General features: G+C 46.5%; 1 protein-coding gene across 1 annotated transcript in view; it reads right to left on the reverse strand.

Moving 5' to 3' along the window:
* Positions 1 to 23,812, reverse strand: part of DCDC2C (doublecortin domain containing 2C) — a 141,453-nt gene that overhangs the window by 73,338 nt on the left and 44,303 nt on the right. The window contains exons 5-6 of the mRNA XM_011960983.1: positions 11,221 to 11,358; positions 9,495 to 9,537 (exon numbers count right to left, since the gene is read on the reverse strand). Coding sequence (XP_011816373.1) covers positions 9,495 to 9,537; positions 11,221 to 11,358 — 181 coding nt within the window. The remainder of the gene's footprint in view (positions 1 to 9,494; positions 9,538 to 11,220; positions 11,359 to 23,812) is intronic.

Below are 23,812 nucleotides of genomic sequence, written 5' to 3' on the forward strand. Positions count from 1 at the left end.
ATTTTAATTCCACGGAAAAGGGAAAACATAATCTAACCCCAAACACTACATGAAGACCTTACACATTGAATCACACCCAATCCTAGTATTGCACTTACTTTTCTTAATTTTGCTCAGTTTAAACTGTCTTTTAAACGTTGAGTCTCAAAGCAGTTCACAATATTTGGGTCAGAGGAGAGCAGAGACTACATCTTTCTAGTTGCATATAATAGAGGTAAGTGATGAGAACTGATGAAGTCGATGCCTCCTCTGGTAACATTACAATTCTCATTTAGTCTGCTCACGTTAACGACCATGCTAATAGACTAAACATCTGCAAAGGGTGCAATAAAGCAGGATTCAAATTTTATTCCAGTTTTCTCATATGTGAGCAGTAGCATCCTCAACAGTCACTAAGCTCTGGTGGGTGAATTCATTCATTCCCCCAGTAATCGCCTACTGAGTGTCTACAAGGTATCCAGCTGGAAAATACATGACTAAAGAGCACGGTTCTACCCCGGAGAGCGCAGCAGAGAGAAACGCACAGGTAGCACCAAGCGCAAGTGCCTCACTTGGTTTTGTGTCCAGCCCAAAGAGCAGAGTCCATTCTAAAGGGTGGGCTGTGAAGGATGCTGGAGTGAGCCCAAACATGGCTTTACAGAGAAAACGGTGCTTACAGTCAGACAACGGGAACAGTCAACAGCAGGACATATATTCCAGGGAGAAAAGAAAACAGGTAAGAGGAAAGCGCTGTGAGACTAGAGAGCCCGCACAGCAGTGGTGGGACTAGAGTCACCTTGGCGGGTGCTCTTGCATTGACGACACAGAGCTGGACGAGGAAACGAAAGCCTGGGTATGAGCCAGGGTCGAGGGCAAGGAGCCTTCAGTTACGGCACTAATTAAATTTCCCTTTTAGAAAAATCCGTGACCATTCTAGGGGCCTGGCCGGCAGCGGGCCCTCCTGAGTTGGGTGACATCCCGAGCCGCACTGACCAGCGCTGGGTCGCGGGACCGCCACATATCAGCTGTGTGGTCTCAGGTCCCTCCAAGGTGCGACAGAATGGAGACGATGCCTGCCCCCTGGGGCTGTGCTGGGGACCACAACACTTCAGACAGGGAGGGATCTCAGAGGCAGGCTGGCAGTTGGCCAGTGCTCATCCAAATGCCAGAATGAACCTCTGTGAGTGAGTGGAGGGGGTGAGACTTGACTCCAGACACACTGGCAGTGGTTGGGCATCAATGGTGGTCCAGGGAGGGGTGTGGAGGGGTTGTCTCAGGCGAATGAGTGGGTAGTGTACAGATGTACCCCGAGCACTCAAGGTCTACGTCCCCTCAGGATGAAGTCCAAACTCTTGCCACCCTCCCCCAGCACTCAGCCCTTCACCCAGGCCCAGCCTGCCTCCCCATCCCCGTCCCAGGCAGCCTCACACACACTTGCTGTTCCCCAGCTTGTCAGTTCCCCCAAAGCCCTACTCTCTCCAGAACAGCTGCCTCCTCTCAGCCACCTGGAGAACTCTCCTACACATCCTCCAAGACCCAACTCAAAGGTCGTCTTGTTCCCACATGGATATAATTTGGATGTCTGTCCCTGCTCAAATCTCATGTTGAATTGTGATCCCCATCCTTGGAGGTGGGGCCTGGTGGGAGGGATTTGGGCCATGGGGGTGGACCCCTTATAGCTTGATGTTGTCCTCACAGCAGCGAGTGAGTTCTCACAAGATCAGGTTAAGCGTGCGGTACCTTCCCCCGCCCCCGGCTCTCTCTGGCTCCTGTGTTTGCCATGTGAGACGCCTGCTTCCCTTCACCTTCTGACATGATTGGAAGCTCCCTGAGACCTCCCCAGAAGCTAAGCAGATGCTATTCCCATGCTTCCTGCAGAACCGTGAGCCAATTAAATCTCTTTTCTTCATAAATTCCCCAATCTCAGATATTTCTTTATAGCAGTGTGAGAATGAATGAATACACACAGCTTCCTTCCTGAGCAGGACAAAGTGCATGGCACTCCAGATGGCTTTTGTCAGAATAACATGGATCTACAGCAGCAACTGGTAAAAAAAAAAAAAAAAAAAGGATCAAGCAAGAAAACGTGGATCAAGCAGGAATCCATGGCTTTCATGAGGAAGCACGCATGAACCTCACATCTTACACCCACATTTCTCTCTGTCGCAAGTCTCAAGCCCTCCAAAATCAATGTGAGCTCTACTTACAAAGGGGACAAGTAGCGCTTCTCAATTTCATTCATCTTTCTCCCTATTGAAAATGTTTTCAGAAAATGAACCTGAGGCATGTTGGTTTTATTTCTCCACAGTGCTTTAAAGACTATTATTTTTCTCCAGAGCCTATTTCAATTAATCCAGCTATATTTTAATGCTATTGTAAGAGATTGTCTAGCTCAGGCACACAAAAGGCAGCCTCCCAGGGTAACTTGGGATGAGTCAGACAGTTTGTCTAACTGAAGGACAGTAACAACCTATTTCAGAGTCAGTCCATCCTCAGGTAGGAAATGACAAATGCTAACAGCAAAAAGTTCCCATGCAAATGTCCCAGCTCCATCCCAAGTGGGTCAAGGTCTTCTACCAATGAACCAGGCCTGTTTTGAACGTTTATTAAAGTGGAAGATTTGCTAACATTGAACCTGGCTGTTGCATACTTAGGCTGTTAAAAGATGACAACAATTGCAGCCTTGACTGTTGTGAGATATTGCTCCAGCCTTGACATTATTAGCCAGCAAATGTCAATTCCAAAGCACTCATTTCACAGTGAACTTTACTGTTCAGGCCAGGTTATTAAAGTGTGGGTCTCAGTCTGGTACTGCACATGCCTCTGCAACTGTTTTCACACACACACACACACATGCACCTCTTTAATTTATATGCTTCATCTCCTTTTCATTACTGTTCACTACCAACGCTTGTGCTCTATGCCCAAGTGAGGATTTAATATTAATGTTCCGATTGCAGATGTGATATAAATACAATGCTTATTAACTATTTACCGATTTTTCACAGAAGCCTGCACTATAAAAGATTCATTTTAATATGTGAATGCAATTTTAAACATTTATTAAATTAGCATTTCTTCTTTGGAAGGCAATAGCTATTAAAATCACAGGAAATGCAGTTCCTGTAAAACTGAATGCTATATAATAAGAGTAGCTTCATTCAATTACTTTCATTGAACTAAAAGCTCCAGTTAATTGTGCCAGACAGGACACCGGCAGACTCATAATGACATATTTTCCAATGCTCAAATATTTGAATCAAGCAATAAGTGAACTGAACCAATAGAATAATGAAGGCTATTTTCAAAGTATATTTCAGATATGCTAATGAGTAAAACTGCATTCATGATTTTTTTTGGCCATTTTCTTGGGAAATGGGCTTTTTTAAATTTTACTTGAAGTTCTGGGATACATGTGCTGAACATGCAGGTTTGTTACATGTATCGTGGTGGTTTGCTGCACCTATCAACCCGTCATCTAGATTTTAAGCCCCACATGCATTAGGTATTTGTCCTAATGCTCTCCCTCCCCTTTCCCCGAACCCCCCAACAGGCCCCAGTGTGTGATGTTCCCCTCCCTATGCCCATGTGTTCTCATTGTTCAATTCCCACTTACGAGTGAGAACGTGCGATGTTTGGTTTTCTGTTCCTGTGTTAGTTTGCTGAAAATGATGGTTTCCAGCTTCATCCACATCCCTGCAAAGAACATGAACTCATTCTTTTTTATGACTGCATAGTATTCCACGGTGAACATGTGCCACATTTTCTTTATCCAGTCTATCATTGATGGGCATTTGTGTTGGTTCCAAGTCTTTGCTATTGTAAATAGTGCTGCAGTAAACATATATGTGCATGTGTCTTTATAGCAGGATGATTTAAATCCTTTGGGTTTATAGCCAGTAATGGGATTGCTGGGTCAACTGATAGGGAAATGGGCATTTTTAACAGTACAAATGCAAGTTCTTTTGCTAAATTAAGACAAACATCTTTCCTTGTATTCAAAATGGAAACTGAGAACCAAGAGGTGAAGAGCTGTGGTCTTACATCTTTCAAACATTCTGGACAGTGCACCTCCAACAGCTTAATTTAGAACTTCATGGCCTTGGAAGGAAGTCTGATGACAGAGATGCAGGAAGAGTAAAATAAGAGGGAAGAGAGGAGGGAGTCAGCTTTCCCCAAGACCCACAGAGGCGAGGTCCAGTCAAGCCACTCGAATGTTAGGTACAGCTGGGATTCCAAGTGCAGAGATCAGAGGCCAGACGCCTGCTCTTAAAACACTACAGCTTTGCCTTGATGGCAGCAGTTAGTTTACTAAGGAAAAACATCATCACACATAGACAAGGTGTCACCTACTTCACAGACATCAGTTAGACGCGAAGGAGACCCATCCTTCTATTCCACAGAGAATCCACAGTGATAATCCCAGACAAACGCAGAAGCAGATGTGTCCTCTGCTGGACGTGCAAGGAATTCGGCTTGACATCGAAAACACTTTTACGCATGGATATCACCTCTTATGCCTCCCTTCACTCTCATGTAACAAATATGCTCGTCTAGAGCAAAGCAACTTCTCACACAAACGTGCAACCCAAAGTCCTGTTTCTTCCTCCTGCAGACCAAATCCCGGCTCCTGAATGCACCACCCTCCCGCCATCCCTGGAATCCTGAGGTTGGCCTTGACTTCTCCCACGTCCTCCACAGTCATCTCGAGGTGCCACATTACCGTCTGTTATTCTCCATCTCACTTCTTTGAATCAAGATTCCATGAATCATACTGAAAACACGTAGCTATTTTATGTACCACTGAGAAAGAAACGAAGTACTATTTAAAGCATGTCCCCGTGCTTTAATTTCCTAGAAGTTCTATTTTCTACTTACTGAAAAAGCCCTTCTAGAACCATTTAGACACCCATTTTTATGACATAGCATGCTTGTACGTAAAGAAAAATGAGAAAATAACCGAAACAAATCACCTGAATACCCTCCAAGATTTTACATCCAGAGCCTGACTCTTCTGAGCCACTTTTTGATTCCGAGTCAAAGGCATCAGTGCTTCTGCACGCAGCGTGGGAAGGACGCCCCGCCCTCATCTCTGAATTGCCCCCAAGCCGCTGGTACCTGAACTGCACATCCTGGTGCTGGTGCTTTCTGCCCTGCAGAGTAGGAGGCAATCCTTTTGCACCACTCTCAGGAACACAACGCACACGAGTGTGGCTGGTTGCTTGCTGGCCACACAGCCCTCCTCTCTCAGGCTGCACACAGGTTTGCAAAGTGAATCGGTTCCTCTGTGCTCCTCTGTTGAGGGAGAACCTATTTCTCCTCCTGAAATCTAGGCTAGTTTGTGACATCCTGCTGGAAGATGAGAGGCCACATGGAAGAGAATCAAAACGCTCAACAACCAGCACTAGCTGCCAGATGTGTTGGGGAGGCCAGCTTGGACATCCCAATCTAGTGAAACTTCCGCTGAACCCAGTCTCATAAGCAACCAAGATGAAACCAGCCCAAGACTTGTGCAGCCAACCCGCAGGACTAAGAGAAATCATAAACCCTTGTTGCCTGAAATCCCTGGGTGTAGGGGTGGCTTGTTATACCACGTAGTTCACTGACGCTGGCAGCTGCAACTTTTTGTGTCAACCTCCCTGTCTCAGGTCCTACACAATAGCTGGTTGTCACTCTGCAAGAATAGATGGAATTGAAGAAGAATATACTCAATCGATAGCAAATCTGCATCTTGATGTTCGACATTTAGGCCTTTCTGTGTATATAATAACTTTTTGTTTCAATTCTCATAGAAAAATCATTTTGAGAATATTTTACACCCAACATGTACAGAATCAACCCTGCACACAATTGAATACACAAATGAGCAGCTACAGCCAAGTTTCTCTATGAGCAACCAGCACCCACAACACGGCTGCCCACAGGAGTCCTGAGACGCTGTCGACGTCAGATGCACCTGTTCCAGGGATGTTGGGATGTGGGAACACGCCCTCCATAGAATCAATGATACACAGCATCTCTTAAGTCCCACTGCTCTGCTCTACCTGCCACCTCACTGGGAATGTCACAGTTGCTCAGGACCAGCCCCTCCCTGTCTATCTTGCTCCCTTTCCAGTCCATACAATTTATTCCATCAGTAGTATTAAGTATCAAGTGGATATGGTCCATTTTACTCCCTTGCTGAAATCTGGATCCCTGCAAATAAAAATGTCTTCCTGGGGAGCTCCCCTGACCCCCTACCTGCCCACTCTCACAATGCTTTCCCCCATAGGTATCAAGTGTTTCTTCCTGACTCCATTGGGCAGTGTTGATGGGGAGACATAGGCAGATGTGGAAGTTAAACAGCTTATAGGAGAAGCATCAATGATCTGTTGCAACTGTGGAGGTGGGGAGGTTGGTACTGGTGGAACCTGGGGTGATTTAATTACCAGGATTTAATTTACCGAGCAGGAGGGCTGGATGAAGTCTGCTGGGGTTACTCTCATGCTTATCGGCACTCTGCCTTCTCCAATCGTGGAAACTTACACTCCACTCATCTTTGTGTCTCTAGTGCTAGCGGAGTGTGCTTAGCAGGCTGCCAACACCTCACCACGGCCTCATGGATGACCAGATGAATCAACAAGTACCCCTTTCAGGCCTGATATCCTGTGGGTCACAAGTTCCAGGTCATGTTTGCGATATGTTCATTGAAGAGTCATGAAAGACTTTCTTCTTTGTATTCTAGATACTTGTTTTTAAGCTTGCAAATTGAAAAGAAAATCCAGCATCCAATTTTAAAGAAAGCTGATACTTGGATTGGCTGACGTCATTAGAATGTGCACACCACCAAGGGTCCCAACAGCCCCCCATATTCCACAAGGCAATATCTTAATGAAAGAGCACTCCTGTATTTTTTTAAATTTTGTAGCTTCTTTTCCAAAAAGACGTTGTGGCAATTCACACAGAAAATAGATAAAAGAGGTTTAACAAGTTAGAAATGGAAAACCTGGGGCAAGCAAGTAAAGAAACAAACACATTTATCATCAATGGCTAAGTAGCTGTGAATCATCACAAATTCCAGCCTCAGAGAAGTCCTGTGTGTGGAATTCTTTTCATTCTTAGAAACACACCCACGCTTCAAAATGAGGCCAAAAAATTTAATACTGAGTTTTAAGATAACACATCTTTACAGGTGTAGACCTTTATATAAAGGACAACGAATAGAGTAAGGCTTATCATTTTTGTAATCTCAATGATCATCCTTCATTCATCCACCCAACAAACAGCTAATATTAAAATGTGTTTCCTAGAGAAAGAAAATCCAAAATAAATAAGGCTATCATTCAACTCAAGAAGCTGCAAAAAATAACAAGAGTCGATTCAGAAGAAAAGCCTTGGCAATAAAAGCCAGAGAAGGACAACATGAGAAAGAAGCCAGACAGGCTAAGCTCACTCATGAGCAGACATGCAGAAATCTCCAATAAAATTTGGCAAAACGTATTCAGAATAATATTTTTTAAAACATCAGGCTTAATTAGTGAATGAAGTTGGATAAGGACCGTGGTCGTGAACTCGGAGTGAACACTTGGGTCAGCAATGTCGTTATTTCCAGCAACACCACACTGCATTAGTGCAAGTGCAGAGGAAGTGCAGGCTGGGCTCACCCAGGGCTGGACACTTGCCAGGTGCACATGGTGGCTCAGGGGTGAGAAAGTCAAACCTATTTGCAGAAGAGTGATTAAAACGGCAATCATGAAATCTGAGCTGCAACAGCAGAAAAGCAAAGCCCAGGGCTACCTGTTAGTTACTGGGAAAGAACAGATCGGGACAATACAGACCCTCAAAGCCAGCGTGTCACAGTAGGGAGGGGACTTCAGTCAATGAGCCAGGCAGACAGGCACTGGAAAGAGTATGCATTCAACAGCTTTGTCAAATAAATATTAATGTCAGTAGAACCACTAAAAGGCAGTTTTCGTAGGATGATCAGGGATAGAGGAGGATCACGTAAACAGTTACAAGTACTGGTAAGCCCCTCTAGGACCCAGCTTCTGCAAATTTTCCTAGTCCTGGATCCCATTACCTCCTTGTCATCCTTCCTCATGCTTTATGCTGCAACTTCAAACTGTGATCAGCACACACACACACATGCATCCATACACATAGGTACACAGACATCCACACACACAAATGCATCTATACACACATGTGCATCCATACACACAGATGTATCCATATGAATACCCATGTATGCATCCATACAAACATGCCTCTGTACACATGCATATGCATCCATACACATATGTGCATCCATACACACATGCATCCATGCATACACATATGTACTCATGCACACATTCACACATATGCATCCATATACACATCCATACAACATATGCATGCAACATATCCATACAACATATATGCATCCATACACACAGCCACACACATGCATCCACATGTACACATGCATGTAGTCATATGCACACACATATGCATCCATACACATACATGCATCCATACATATACATATGTACTCATGCAAACATATGCAGCCATACACATACCTCCAAACATACATATGTATTTATATACCAACACATATGCATCCATTAACACAGGCATACACACATATGCATCCATATGTATACACACATATGTAGTCATATGCACACACATATACATCCCTACAGATACATATGCACATGCATGTGCATTCATACACACATGTACTCCAGTGCACACATGCACATATGCCTCCATACACACACATGCATTCATACATACACATGCATGCCTCCATACACACTTACGTATTTAAACACATACATATGTGCATCCATACATACACATGCACCCATAACACATGAATATACACATATGCATCTATACATGCATGTACACCAATACACACATGTATTCATATGCACACACATGCATCCACACATACACATGCATCCATGTACACATACATATGCATCCACTCACATGTATTCATATGCACTCACACACATATGCATCCATACACACACATGCATCCACACACACACGCCTCCACACACATGTATTTATACACACACATGCACCCACACATATACACACATATGTATTCACACACACATGCGCATGCAGTGAGCTGCTTCTCCCACTGCTGCCATACTGTCACATCTGCCTGGAATGTCCTCCTCCCACCCCCATGCCAGAGCCCACTGCCACTCATGCCAAGCTTGAATCAGTTACTCTCCTCCCTGTCCCATAAAAGTTCAAATATATTTTTGTCTTCACACCTGCTGGATTGCATTATAAAATACCCGTGTGTGCCTCTCAGCTCTGGACTCTGTGTTCCAAACATAAACTTCCTCTCCTATTCACACCATTCTCAGAAGTGCACCTGATTTGTCTTTATAAGCCTGGCACTGACGCTGGCCCAGAAAGCTCTGTTTACAGCTCGGGCCCCCACCCTGCACTGTGCCCTTCTTAATGCCAGAAGACGCCAGAATCAGAAACAAGTTACTTACTTGTTTTAAAAAGTTACTTACTTTTTTCTTTCTCTGTGAGTTTTTTTCAACATTCGCATATCTTCTGCAAGACAAAAGATGTTGAACTTGAAATGTAAAGCCCGGCCCTAAGTTATCTCTATAAAATGCAGGCTGCATGCAGCCTTGTCTTTAGGAGGGAAATAACCAAGAGGAGGAGCAAGCTGTCCACAGAGGACATGGCTCATGGCAACAATGATTTCCCAGCCTCAGGAGCAGAAAACGCCCCAGGAATCTGTTCAGTTTCCTTCCTGGAGATCAGATGGCCCATCCTCCTCCTACCACAGCAAAGAGTCCCTGTCCACCTGCTGCCTTTGCAAGTGCAGGCAACCCATTTCTAATTACTCTTTAGTGAGGCTTTCTCCAATAGCTGCTACTCAAATTTGGAAATGCTCATACCCCAGCATTCTCTGCAAATTCAGAGCACCTCCTTGGTCTATTCTGTGTAAGTCACACGAACTTCAGTCTCTGAGCGATTGCATGTGGCCTCCTGTTGACCCTAAGTTCAACAACTTTGGCGAGGGGGAAAGATATTTACGCCAGTCAGACTCAGTCAGGGATTCCCAATGAACAGATAGTGGCAAAAAAGCAAAACACTTTAAGAGATGGGAAACACGTGGGGGGCAGGTAGAAAGAATGACTCAACTCCAAAGCCCCATGGTGTTCCTCCTCACTGTGCTATCAGGACTAATAGCACGAATTAAGTCAATAAAATCAAGAAACATCCACGTGTGCCAGGCATGCAGGTGGGACTCTAACCTAACCATCTGCCTGGATATCAAACTGCTGCGGGGTTATCCTTGGTAGACAGGACAAAAGGAGCCTTTCTCTGCCTTGAGGTACAAACCCTAGCAGCACGTGAACCAGAATGGGAGGAGGCCATCCTGGATGCTGCACCCTCAGTGGAGGTTCAAGCTCTCCAAATGCAGAAGGCGCTCATACCACAAAACCTAAAGGGTAGAGGAAGGCGGGCCACCTGCATGGTGTTCAAACCATCTGTCCTGCTCCACAATGAGATGAAAAATGGCAGCTCTTTTTCTTTGCTCGAGATAATGCTCATTGAAAACTTGATGAAGAGCTAGCTCCGGGAAGGTTCCTGGAAAGCCCTCAAGTCGTGTCCTACACAAAATGCATTTCAAACACACCCGTCAGGGCTAAACAATTAAGGATGAAGAATCCCACAGATGGGCTTCGGAACCACCCGTCTCAGCACCCTTCAGCTCCCTCCCGGTCACTGCTTTATGTCCATGAACACACACACAGTGCGGCACCCGCTTAGCCATGCCCAGGATTACTACAAAAATCGTGGCTTTTTTCACCAGGAGAGGCTGACATCCGGCACCAATTCTGTATTTCAGATATGGGGGAAGCAAGGCAAATTAAGAAAACAAAGCATCATGCTGGGTGCATCACGGGCAGGCGTAACTGTGCCTGGCATCAGCTCTGAAGCTGTATCGCGTATTTCAACTCTTGATCTCTAAGACTCCTGGTCTCCCAGAGAAAAGCAGTGGACTCCGTGTAGATCTTGCTGTCCTTGTGAATACATCATCCAAGAGCAGTTCCCCCACGCCTCATTTTTTAAAATCTAAAATTGTATCATATATAAGAATATTACATTTCACGACTGAAAAATAACCAATAGCTGAACTGGACCTATTTGGGAGAGATACTTGGGAAAAGGCTAATTTTTTCCCAAAACTCAGGAAAGAAAGGTACAAAGCATGCTCACTGTTGGACCTCACTGGGCACCCTCGGAGACTTCCAGTAAGGAAAATATTTGAAGGTCTCCAGTCCCGCAGCAACATAAAAGTGATTGTCTTGCAAATCCTTTGAGTTGCCCAAAAGATGCCCATTCATTGTAAATAATCTGTAAAAACAGAGAGAAGAAATGGGATAGAGACTTGAGGACCAGTAGCAAGTGTTTGAGCCTACACTACAACTAGTGCACAGACCGCTGGAGAAACAGTGCTCACCATAAGCAAGTGGTATCCAAACGGGCCAGTTAAACCCGACGGGAGCTGCTCTTCCAGGATTAGACTTGCTTTCCACTTTTAGATTTTTTAATTAAAGTATATTTTTAATTATATACAAGTGCTCAGAGGCTCTTGAGAACATGTTACACTCTTGGTTAGTGTTCAATTAATTTTAACTAATAACAGCTAAAATGAATACAAATTGGCCCATATTGTTAGAACAACACTTGGAAACCAAACCAGGATTTATTAGCAAATAATATGCATTTTTATAAGCACCAAAAGACTAATATTAGTCTACTTTTTACTCAGTAATCCTTTTCGGCAGGTACTCCTTCACTAGTTTATTTAGAAATGATTCCATTAATTCAATGCTGAGCCTCCATATGCATAAGACAATGAGGTAGGCAATGCATTGATAAAAATAAGCATAAGAAAGTCTCTGCCTCCCCAAAGTCATATGAAACCATAAAACAGCAGCACACAAAAGCCTACAAAGCTAAATATGACAAGAGAAGTGCAAACGGTTGGGGTCCAAGAGGAGAAAGGCTGAGCCCAGTTGCAGGCTTCACAGAGCTGGAGGAATTTGCAATGGGGTCGGGAGGGTGAGTGGGATTTCATCATGTACAGACGGGATGAAGCCATCTCGGCAGGAGCGTGCTGTGCACAAAGTCAGAACCCAGGGCGGGGAGTGGAGCTGACAGTCACTGAGGATGAGAGGCAGGCACAGCCGTGAATGCACAGGACAGGGGCGGTTTCCAAAGGGCCTTGAATTCCGGGGAGGAGCATTTATCATTAATTGTATCAGAATGAAGATTTCCAAGGAAGAGGGGATAAGGGCTATGTTTTAGCACTAGTGAGCGGGCAGCTGTGGCCAGGACGTGACTGAGGAAGAACTGCCCCTGTGGGAGGAGGCTCAGAGCTTCTGCAAGAGCCTGAGATGAAGGAATGAATTAGGGCAGGAAATGCAGGAGCAGAACAAGAGAAGAAATGCAGGGGGCATGGAAAGGAGGAATCTACAAAACCTATCCCTCAGCAGAGCTGGGCGTCAGAGCTGCCCAGAAGGCCAGCTTCAGAGTGCTGGGCCCCACCGCAGAGCTCCCAGCTCAGGAGGCCTGGATAAGGCCTGTGTGTGGCATTTCTAACAAGCTCCTGGCTGACACGCTGCTGATGCTCCTGGACCCCATCCCGAGAGCCGCTGTCTGAGACTGACCCTAGAGGCATCAAGACGGGAACCTGGGAGAGGTATGGCAGAGCTGCACCTGGGGGCCCGCCTGGAGCAGAGGCTTCCATGATAAACCCAATGCTTGGAATTCTGTTCTCCTCCCGCCGGGACCTGGGGACAGTCAGTCCCCTCTGGTGGACTTGAACAGCCAGTGCCAGAATCCCGAGGAGTAAATCAGGAACATGCAGAAGCCTCACCAGGGAAGTGGGGGACTGACAGTGGTCCTAAGGAGAGGGTGTCCCCAAAGCAGCTGCTCCTGGGGGCCAAACAGCAAGGCTCTGAAGGGTGGGAACAGACGAACCAAGAATTCACACACAAATATGCAAAATGATATCAAAGAGATGGCAGATATTCCCAGCATGAAACAAGAATATGAAACCATAACACAGAAGCAAGTAGAAATACTGATGTGAAACTCAAGTCGTGGAAAGAAAGATCACAATAGGGGGTGAACCGTAGAATGGACATGGAGGAGGTGCAAGCTGCTGTTTGGAGGTAAAACTGAGGAACGCCCTTAGAGGAAAGGAGGGAGGAAGAAACAGGATCTGCAAAAGAAGAGCTAAGAAATGAAGGTGAGCAGACATGCCAACACCAGCGATAAGAATCCCAAAAGGAAGTTACAGTAAGAGTGGAAGGAGAAAATATGTATAGAAATCATGAAAACTAATTTCCTGGAATTGAGGAAAGAGGACAAGCCACAGGTAAAAGAGTCCATGGATGTCAAAGAACAGAAACTACAGGAAAACTTGCCAGCAGACACCTGGGTGTGACACCCAAGGTCACAGATGGCATCCTCAAGGCGTTGGGGAGGAAGACCTGGCCGCACCGCCCGGCAGGACAGGACTGACTGAGGCCTCTGGCAGCAACACAGACGGGAAAGACGCTGACATTTTCAAAATCTAGAAGGAAAGAACACTAAAGCCAGCCAGACCCTCAGGTAAACACAAGGGACGAGATAAAAATGTCCTCAGGCTTACCAGGCCTCGGGAGATTTGCCACACAGAGACCTATGCCAAGAACATTTTTAGAGGACTTGGTTAAACAAGAGGGACAGTAAATCCAGGAGTTGCTATGAGAATGGTATGAAGTAAAGGTGACCAAATACAAGGACCAATTTGCTTTGTCTTTTTTAAAAAAGCTAAGATCCAAGAAAACACATTCATCATAACCCAAACTTCAAATTCTCGATCACAGCCATGAGACAGGGGCTGTTGAGGGGAGCCAAGGGACATACAATTGTGCTTATGTTCTTGGCTGGGGACGGGGAAGATGCAGAGATCAATTAGCTCAGAATCTCCAAGGCTTGGCGACTGGCAGATGAGGGAGAAGGTGTGTGCAGTGTCCAGCATGGGTTCAGGGATTCTGGGTGCCCAGCAGAATGATGGAGCCGGGAACAGGCAGAGGAAGGCAAGGAGTGGGGCTGATGGCTTGGGGTGGAGGCGGATAGAGGAGAAAATGAGCTGTCAGCAACTGGGTAATGGTAAAAAATGCACCTGAAAAAACTCAACTGGAATGTCTCCGCATCAACCAAAGGCATTTCAGGTTTTCCTTCCAGCAGCAGGGGCCTTGCAGGAATGAAGCTGGTTGTTTTCACTTTCATTTGTTTGCTTCTAGGAAGTTGTGTTCTTTTCATTCAGGGATGGAACCACAGATACCAAAGAAGAGGACTCTGGGTGGCTCAATGCAAGACTCAGGAGGTGCCTGCTGAGTGAGACAGAGCCATGGCCACCAAACTGTGGTTTAAACCCTACAGGGCCAACAGGACACCTGGCCGCCCACATGCTGGAGGAACAAACGGTTCAGGCATGTTCCCCTCGGACTCTTCCCTAAACTCATCTCAGCCTCATTTTCTTCTAAGAGAGGTACAAAGTCTACTCACAGGGTGAAGGGTAAGTAGAAATTCCTCGGTGGGATAAGACAGGAAGGAAGTTCCAGATAGAAAATGACACATCCATCCATGTGAAAACGTGAGCCTGCATGTGATGTTCAGATTACACCTACACAGACATACAAATGTGAGCCGGGACGTCACATACAGAGAACGGCGGCGTTTACTGAAATGTGAGTCTCACAGAAATGAATAGCAAGAATGTGGATATCAAATGAGATCATGCACATAAATCAAAGTGTTTTGCATCATAAAATGCTAAACACTAGGTATTTCGATTATTACTTGTATCAGAAAATCTGAGGACTAAATGAAACAGCCATTTGCAAAATTGTTTTGTAAATTGGAAAACATTACAAAAACGTCTATTAAATGATTTTTAATGAACCTTAAAGATTGGGGATATAGTAGAAAATGTAAATATCTCTAAATTAAATCCTTTACCAATAAACAGCCAACTTGGCTGTTTTCCCAAAATAAAGATACAGTCTATCTCACAGGAATTTTAAAATATTTATGTTTAATGAGCTTCCTTTTCAAGACCATGTAGTGATTAAAAGATAGACCTGATTTTCAGCTAAGGCTTCAAAATCTCTGGAAGCAGGGTCTCACTGGGCACCCTGAACCCCGGACTCCGAGTCCATGGGTCTCAGCTGTTAGTTCAGCTAGTTTCCCCACTATTAAGGGACTAAAAAATATATATATTTATCAGACAGGGTCCCAAACTTTAAGGAGCTTAAAATATAGTGGAGAAGAGATGACAAGTCCACAAATAACCACAGTCCAAGGTTGATGGGCTATTTATCAGGAAGCTGAACCCAGGACTCAGTCTTCAGGTCTCTCCTTCAACACTAACTCCATCCCACCCAGCACCTCAACCACCAATACCATCCACAACACTCAGATCGTGTGTCCGTTTCTCCAGCCTGACCTCTTCCCTGACTTCACACTCACATATCCAGCCTGGCACATCTCCACTCTAACGTCCAATATGCCTTGTCAACTGGATGCATCCAAAAATTCATTCTTAACTCCCCCAAAACCTGTTCCTCCTCCCACTTCCCCTTCTCAGGAATGGTACCGACAGTCACCCAGCTGCTCTGATCAGAAGGCTGGGAGTCTTCCTCCTTCCTCCCTCCTCTCCCCTCCCGCGTCGCCTCCCCCACCACACACTCCCCACCTCCACCCCACCCCCACCTCTCACTCACTCATTCCTACATGAGGTTGATCAGCAAGCCCCATCACCTACAGTAACACAGCCACAACCTGCCTGCCTTGGCCCCAGCCACTGTGGTCTCCCCGGGATCACCTGCAGGAACCTCTAAACAAGTCTCCAATCCCACCCCGTAGTCAGGTGATGACACTCCCTGCTCAGAACCTGCCAATGGATTCCCACCACATTCACTGCCCAAGCCTCTAAGTGAGGTCTACAAGCCAGTCTTCACTCCCAGACTCAGCAGCTCCTGCCCTCCCTCACCAGGCACTGCCCTGCCACCGGTAGCTTCCCACCACGGAGCCTGTGCGCCTGAGGGTCCCTCTGATTGGGATGATCTCCATCCAGATCACGATGCGTTTTACTTCTCTGTGCCATTCAGATGTGTTCTCCAATGTCACCTCCTCAGAGAAGCCTGCCCTGACCAGCCCAGTCACTCACCCCAAGCCTGGCCCTGCTTCATTCCTCTGTGCCGCCCTTCGCACGGCATTTATCAGGGATCTGCTCCTGAGCGTGCATCTGTCGTCTCTCCACTAGACAACGTCTGCCCTGCGAGGACCATACTCACCCCATCCCCTTAGGGCTTAGATGGAAACCCCTCAAGCACTCGATAAATATTTGTTGAATCGATCAACAAACAAAGAAAGGTTCAGCATGTGGTACAACCAAAGACTTCACTTCTACTTTGAGATGGCCGAGGTCAGGCCACACCCAGCGTGTCCAGTGTGTGCCCTGCACCTTGCACCTACGCTGGGATGGGGCTACTGCCTGGGCCAGGAAGATGCACAGGACACGCTGTGCTGAGCCAGAAGTGACATCCACTGGGGCAAGCAGCTGCCACTAACAGCGGTGGCCAGGCTGCTCCATGACAATGGTCTGCTTCGCCTCCCTCAGACCTTTCACTGCCTCTGGGGTGGGGGCCCCTCTCTTTCCTAATCAGTCTAGTCAAGATGAGTAAACTCAAGTTCATGGATCACCATGGTCTCTCCAGAATGACTGTCACCTAAATCACGGACGCTGATGTTCAAAACACCCGCTGGTGGATAAGGGACAGCTGTGCCCATGATACAGGGCAGCATGACTGACGCTGAGCCCTGCACAGAAACCGAGGCGGGAAGCCCCTGCCTCAGAGGGGCCGGGGCCGGCTCACAGGGGTGGGCCATGGGAATACACATGCATGTGCTGTGTACATGTATGTCCCGCCCTGGCATTCATCATTAGCTCTTAAAACATCATAAAACTCTGCATGTAGCCACTAGGGCCACCTGTAAGTGCTGCAGCCCTGGGTATCCACACCTGTCTCCCAGCATTTTCCAAAAAGTTTCACTACGGCCAGGCCCTGCTTCCCTCAGGGCCCTCACGCCTCCTCGCTCCTATGGCAGGCCATTGTCCACACAGTCCCCCCACCCCAGAACACCTCCCTTACTTCCACTACCTATTTCTTCAGAACCCAGGACAGACCCTCCTTCAACTCCCTTCTGCTCTGAGAACTCTCACGGAGCTCAAGGTCCTCCTCTCTCTCACCACCCAGGCCCCAGCACTGCCTCTGATTGCAGTGTAACTGTTTCCCTTAGAGGATCCGTCTCCCAGCAAGGCTGTGCGATCCTGAGTGTCAAGGAGCATGTTCTTGCAGATGTTTTATCACCTCCCAGCTCCTAGAATAGTGTGCGGTGCAGAGTATACACTCAACAAACAGTGGGAAATTGAAAACGGAGAGTGGAGATCATTCCACTTTTCTCAGAGAAATTCACAAGAATAGCTCGTCACCTTTTCCTTCCAGCAGGTGGCATGGAAAGAATTTTCAGAACTGTTGACCTCAGGCAACTTGCCCTCTTTCATCCTCCATGGCCCCCACTCCATGCTAAACATCATTCCTTTCTTAGAGTGGGTCATGCTGGTCCCCATCCACTCCCACTTTCCCTGGCCAGGGCCTGGCCTAGGTGAGGCACAAGAGGCCCACCGGGTGCTGATGTGAGAAGGTACCCTCCTGCCGCGACTCCTCCAGGTCCTCCAGTTCTTACAGCACGCATCTCTTCTGGGAGGTCTCTCAGTCTGCGCTCCCCCGGCAGTGTGCTCCCTCTCACGAACATGCCACCCTCGCTGTAACTGCTCACGTGACATGTTTCCTCTCTGCTGGGCTGCACTGGGGCTGAGGACCGAGCCTGTTCTGCTCACGGCTGCATCCCTGGTGTTCAGCCAACAGCCTCTACGAGCACCTTTTCCTAGCCGAGATCAGCAATTGTCTCGCATAGAGACTTACAGAATTTCACTTAAGTATTTCTCTGGGCTATTTGGATGCATTATGCCAAAAGTTCAAACTATCCAATAAATCAAGGAATTTTAATACACTACAAATAATTAGCCTGGGCAACATGGCAAGACCTCATCACTACAAAAAAAAAAAAACAGTCATGAGTGGTGGCTTATACCTGTAGTCCCAACTACTCAGGAGGCTAAGGTGGGAGGATCCTCTTAGCCCAGGAGGTCAAGACTGCAGTGAGCTGTGACTGCGCCACTGCACTGAGCCCGGGCAACAGAGTCTCCTAAAAAAAGAACCGGCTTAGTTTCTAACCCACACAAGCAAAAGGTGTGACGGAAATCTCAGCTGAATCATATTGGCATTATCTAAAGGATGATAAATACAGAGAAATATAAATAATTTCTCAAATGCATGAGAAACAGTAGCTGTAGTTCCCATTCAAAAGTAACACACACATTGATTTTTTTAACTCTGTTAACGTGCATATTGCTTCACTCCTTCAAGCTTAGCATTTGTACTTTCTAAGCATTTCTTTTATTTCTAAGCTCTGCACTTTTCCTAAACTCAACCATAAAAAACTAATTTAAGTCCAGGAAAAAAAAGAAATTAGCTTATTGATCTAATGTCTTTTTTACTCTTTAAATATTCTATTCCCTTCCTTACTTCTACCATACAAGAATTTTCTCTGCTACTTTCACTACTATCATTCTACATGTGATACTTAAGATTTATTCCAAGGCTGGGTGCAGTGGCTCACGCCTGTAATCCCAGCACTTTGGAGGCCGAGGTGGGCAGATTACCTGAGGTCAGGAGTTCAAGACCAGCCTGGCCAACATAGTGAAAACTCCTCTCTACTAAAAGTACAAAAATTAGCCAGGCATGGTAGCAGGCGCCTGTAATCCCAGGTACTCCGGAGGCTGAGGGAAGAGAATTACTTGAACCTGGGAGGTTGATGTTGCAGTGAGCCAAGATTGTGCCATTGCACTCCAGCCTGGACAACAGAGCAAGTCTAAAAAACAAAATAAGTAAATAAATAAAAAACAGATTTCTTCCACTATCGTTTCTGGCTTCTCCCAGAAGTATACACAGGTCTATCTACTGCACACAGTTTTATTTCTCTGAGAATAACACACTAATATTTATAGCTGCATTCTGGGAGCATGGAGGTATTCCTGGTACAGATCTGTGCACAAGCATCTAACTTCCACCTGCTCGTCGCCACTGCCATGAGGTTACTCATTGCTCCACTGTTCTAAACGGCTCAACAGTTTACATCCTGCTCAAAAGTGGATATCAGTTTTCACTGATGGTATCACAACTGTTGACTGTAAATCACCCTTGAATGTTTTTAATCTATCCCCAAGGGAGAGTTAACTGACAAAAGCATAAGGCAGGATTAACTGTTTCTGCTCCTCCTCCACAGCGGCCACCATCAGGAGACCACCGCTGCCCGCGGCGGGCTCCACCTCACTCTCCTTGCTGCATGGCGTTTTCCCACTTCTCGGCCTGGAAGATCTTCCTCTCCCCTGCGCCTTCTCAGCCCCTCCCAGGGCAGTCCTTCACACCTCATTATCGCCCAGAAGCGTCCCCAGGTGGATGTCTGGACCTTGCCTCTGCAGCCTCTTGGCCTCCCAGCCTCCCGTTCTCCCACTTTACCTTCCTCTAATCTGTACCAACAGCTGGACCCTGGGCCTGACGCCACCCAACTGGCTCTGGCTTCACGTCCACACCAGCAATGGCTGCGCCTGCTGCGCCATGAGCCCCCGTCCCTGCCTGTCCCTCCCTGCCCTCACCTCGTGGACCAACCGTCCATCTACCTTCTCCTCTCTCATCCCCAGCTTCTGAGTGCCCGAGAGTACATGCAACTGCAGGCTGGTTCCACTACAAACCTTCAGCACGCAGTCCAGCAGCGCCCTCCACCCTGCTCGGCAATCCTCCCATTCCATGGCCCTCCCGTTGCCCCCATTCTCCTTCTGGCCATTCGCAAGACATAGCCTTCTCCCTTTTTAGAGTCCATTAGGCATTAATTTGCCACCTTCCTTCCCTCCTACCTTAAAGCTTTCTGTACCTGCACCAATCCTCACCTCCACCCCTGCCTTGCACGAAGGGTGGCTCCCCCACCTCGCACGGCTTACGCATCCACCCATCCTCTAGGTCACACTCTCTTCCACCTGCTCAGGGTCTGGCTCCTATGCCCCACTCCTTCCTCCACCTTCTCCCTCGGAAGAGAGGTGTGCTCAGGCCCCTCGTGTTCAGCGGTGACCATGTCTTTGCCCTGAGCCCCTCAAGCCACAATCCCGCATCACCCTTCTCTCCCTATTTCACAGACACGTACCCCCTACACTCCCATCTCTGCTTTCTCACCCACCACTCCAGCCCGCCCACAGGACCTGGCTTCCATCTCACAGTGCCAGCGGCCACCTGCTAAGTGCAGTCAGAGAGCACATTCTAGATCTCGTCTCCCGGGCCTCGGCTGTGGTGTTCGCTGGAAGCTAATCCAGCCCAGGCGTCCAGGCTGTGCCTTCCCGGGCCGCTGCCTCCACTCTGGAGTCTGCAGCTGTTCTGCACGCCCCTCTGTGGCTTCCCTTTATCTCCCACTCCAAACTACCCCCAAGAACTCCACCCCCAGCTAGTTAGCGGCTCCAGGACTGGGAACAGGCAGAGGGCCAGGAGTCCATAGCCACAGAACACAAGGCAAAAAGAATTCAAACAACCGCATCTGGGGCAAAGGCAGGATCAAGTGCCACGTGGTCAGATGAGGCACCAACGGGCAGGGCCACACAGAGGTGGAAACCCATTCCAGCATCAGGACCACGAGGGCACAACTTGAGGCCGGAGAGATGCCAAGGAAAACAGAGCTGCCCTCATAGGATACCCAAAACCTTGCCTGCGGGCAGAACAGGGACATAAAAAGAACCGATGAGAGGAGGATTCTTGTCTTTGTTTTACACGGTTTGACGTTTCTGCCTTCTTGTGAAAACTCTGACCACAATGGCCCCACATTCTCACCAAGTGACAAGCAGTTGATGGAAGACCCCGCAGGCACCCGAGCTGCCCACCTTCTCCAGGCCAGCTCCTGGGGGCCTCGTCCACACAGAGCTCCACCGACTACTGAGTTCACACATCCCCAGTCGAAAACTCCAGCTTCCATCTCCATCTGTAGCGCGGGCCTGGGGGTCCCACAGGCACGTCTTCATTGATTCTTTAACTTGTTATCAACAACCAAACCTGCTCCTCTGCAGGACTCTCCACCTCAGAAAAGAACTCTCATTGGTGTGGTTGCCCCAGTACAATATTGGAGGAATAATAACTCTTTCAATCCATGAACACGATATCTTTCCATCTATTGTATCTTTTTCAAGTTCTTTCATCAGTGTTTTATAGTTTTCAGTGTAGACAGCTCTCACTTGCTTGGTTAAATTTATTCGTAAGTATTTTACTCTTTTTGGTGCTTTAGTAAATGGGATTTTTCTCTTAACTTCTTTTCCAGATAGCTTGTTGAGATTGTGTGGAAACACAAGTGATTTCTGTATGTTGGTTTTGTAACCTGCAACTTTACTGCATTCTTTTATCCTAACAGTTTTTTGGTACAGTCTCAGGTTTTCTATATATAAAATTGTATCATCTGCAAACAGATTATTTGACTTCTTCCTTTCCAATGTGGATGCCTTTTGTTTCTTTTTCTCATCTGGTTCCTCTTGTTAGGACTCCCAGCCTTATGCTGAATGTAAGTGGTACAAGTGGGGCACCTTTATCTTGTTTCTAATCTTAGAGGAAAAGCTTTCAGCATTTTACCATTGAGTATGATGTTAACTGTGGTCTTGTCGTGTTTGGCTTTTATTATGTTGAGATATATTCTTTGTATACTAATTGGCTGAGAGCTTTGATCGTGACAGGTTGTTGAATTTTGTCCAGTGCCTTTTCTGTATCTATTGAGATGATCATGTGATTTCTTTCATTCTGTTAATAAAAGTGAGGTGTAAAGTTAGATTGTTTGAGATCTTTCTTTTTCGTTAATGGAGGCTTTTTTTTTTTTTTTTTTTCCCCGTTTTTGAGACAGAGTTTTGCTCTTGCCCAGACTGGATTGCAATGGTACAATCTCAGCTCACTGCAACCTCCACCTCCCGGATTCAAGTGATTCTCCTACCTTAGCCTCCCAAGTAGCTGGGATTACAGATGCCCACCACCACGCCTGGCAATTTTTTATATTTTTAGAAGAGACGGGGTTTCACCATGTTAGCCAGGCTGGTCTTGAACTCCTAACCTCAGGTGATCCACCCGCCTCAGCCTCCCAAAGTGCTGGGATTACAGGTATGAGCTACTGCGCCTGACCAATACAGGCATTTTCTTTACGAAATTCACTCTTAGAACTGGTTTTGCTGAATCCCATAAGTTCTAGTATTTATTTCCATTTTTGTTGCTCTCAAGATTTTTTTTTATTTCCCTTTTGATTTCTTCCTTGACCCAATGGTTGTTTAGGAATGCATTGTTAAATTTCCACATATTTGTGAATTTTCCAATTTTCCTCCTGTTACTGATTTCTAATTTTGTATCATTATGGTCAGAAAAAATACTCGATATGATTTCAATCTTACATTTGCTAAGATTTGATTTGTGGCCTAATATGATTTATCCTGGAGAATGCTGTGTACACGTGAGAAGAACGTGTATTCTGCTGCTGGTGGACAGAATTTTCTGCAGTCTGTTAAGTCCATTGGGTTTATATTGTTATTCAAGCCCACAGTTTCCTTATTGACTTTCTGTCTGGATGATGTATTCGTTATTGAAAGTGGGGGTACTGAAGTTGCCTCCTATTATTGTATTGCTGTCTACTTCTCCCTTCAGTTCTGGTAATACTTGCATATTATATATTTAGGTGCCCCAGTGATGGTTGCATATCTATTTATAACTGTTGTATATTCTTGATGGACCGACTCTTTTAACATAATGTGGTGACCTTCTTTATCTCTCGCTGTAGTTTTTCACATGATGTCAATTTTGTCTGAGGTAAGTCCAGCTGCCCCTGTTCTCTTTTGGTTTCCACTTGCATGGGATAGTTTTCCCATCCCTTCACTTTCAGCCTGTGCATGTGGTTAAAGCTGAAGGCCGATCCAGATTATCCTCACAGTCGCCTGACTCATAGCCCATCTCTCACCTCCCACCTTCAATCCATCATCACGACAGACGACCACCATGGTGAGCTTTCGTTCATGCAAATGGGACCCACTGGCTGCACCACAGCAAGCCCCCTGCCTGGTCTGTAAGGTATTCATGGGACCTACATTCTGGCCTCAGGGCTGGCCGCTTCCCTCACAATAGCGCTGAATTCCTGTGACGACAGTGTGGTGTTTCCTCAACACACTCTGCTTGTTTGTGCCTCATCGACTGTCACAACCATAATCACAAACCCATTCCATGCCTACTGTGCATCGTGTGTTATGCTAAGCACTTTATACATATTAGGACCCTTGGAAGTAGGTATTATTATTTCCAGTTTTCCAGATGACAAAACATGCATCGAGGAGTTAGGAATGTGCCTGAGGTAACAGAGACACCGACAGCGGAGAGGAGATTTGCTCCACGTCAGACCCCCAAGCCCATGCTAGAAGCCATTACACACACTACCTCCCTCCCACATGCTCTTCTGTCCCATGGAATTCATTTCCCCCATCTCTGCCAAGACTCAATCCAAACACCAGCTCCCACAGGCCTGGCTCCTCCAGACCAACTGGGAGGCCTCATTTTATATATATATATATATA

This window comes from Colobus angolensis, unplaced genomic scaffold (genome assembly GCF_000951035.1).
Source record: "Colobus angolensis palliatus isolate OR3802 unplaced genomic scaffold, Cang.pa_1.0 Scaffold53, whole genome shotgun sequence".
NCBI classification, from domain to species: domain Eukaryota; kingdom Metazoa; phylum Chordata; class Mammalia; order Primates; family Cercopithecidae; genus Colobus; species Colobus angolensis.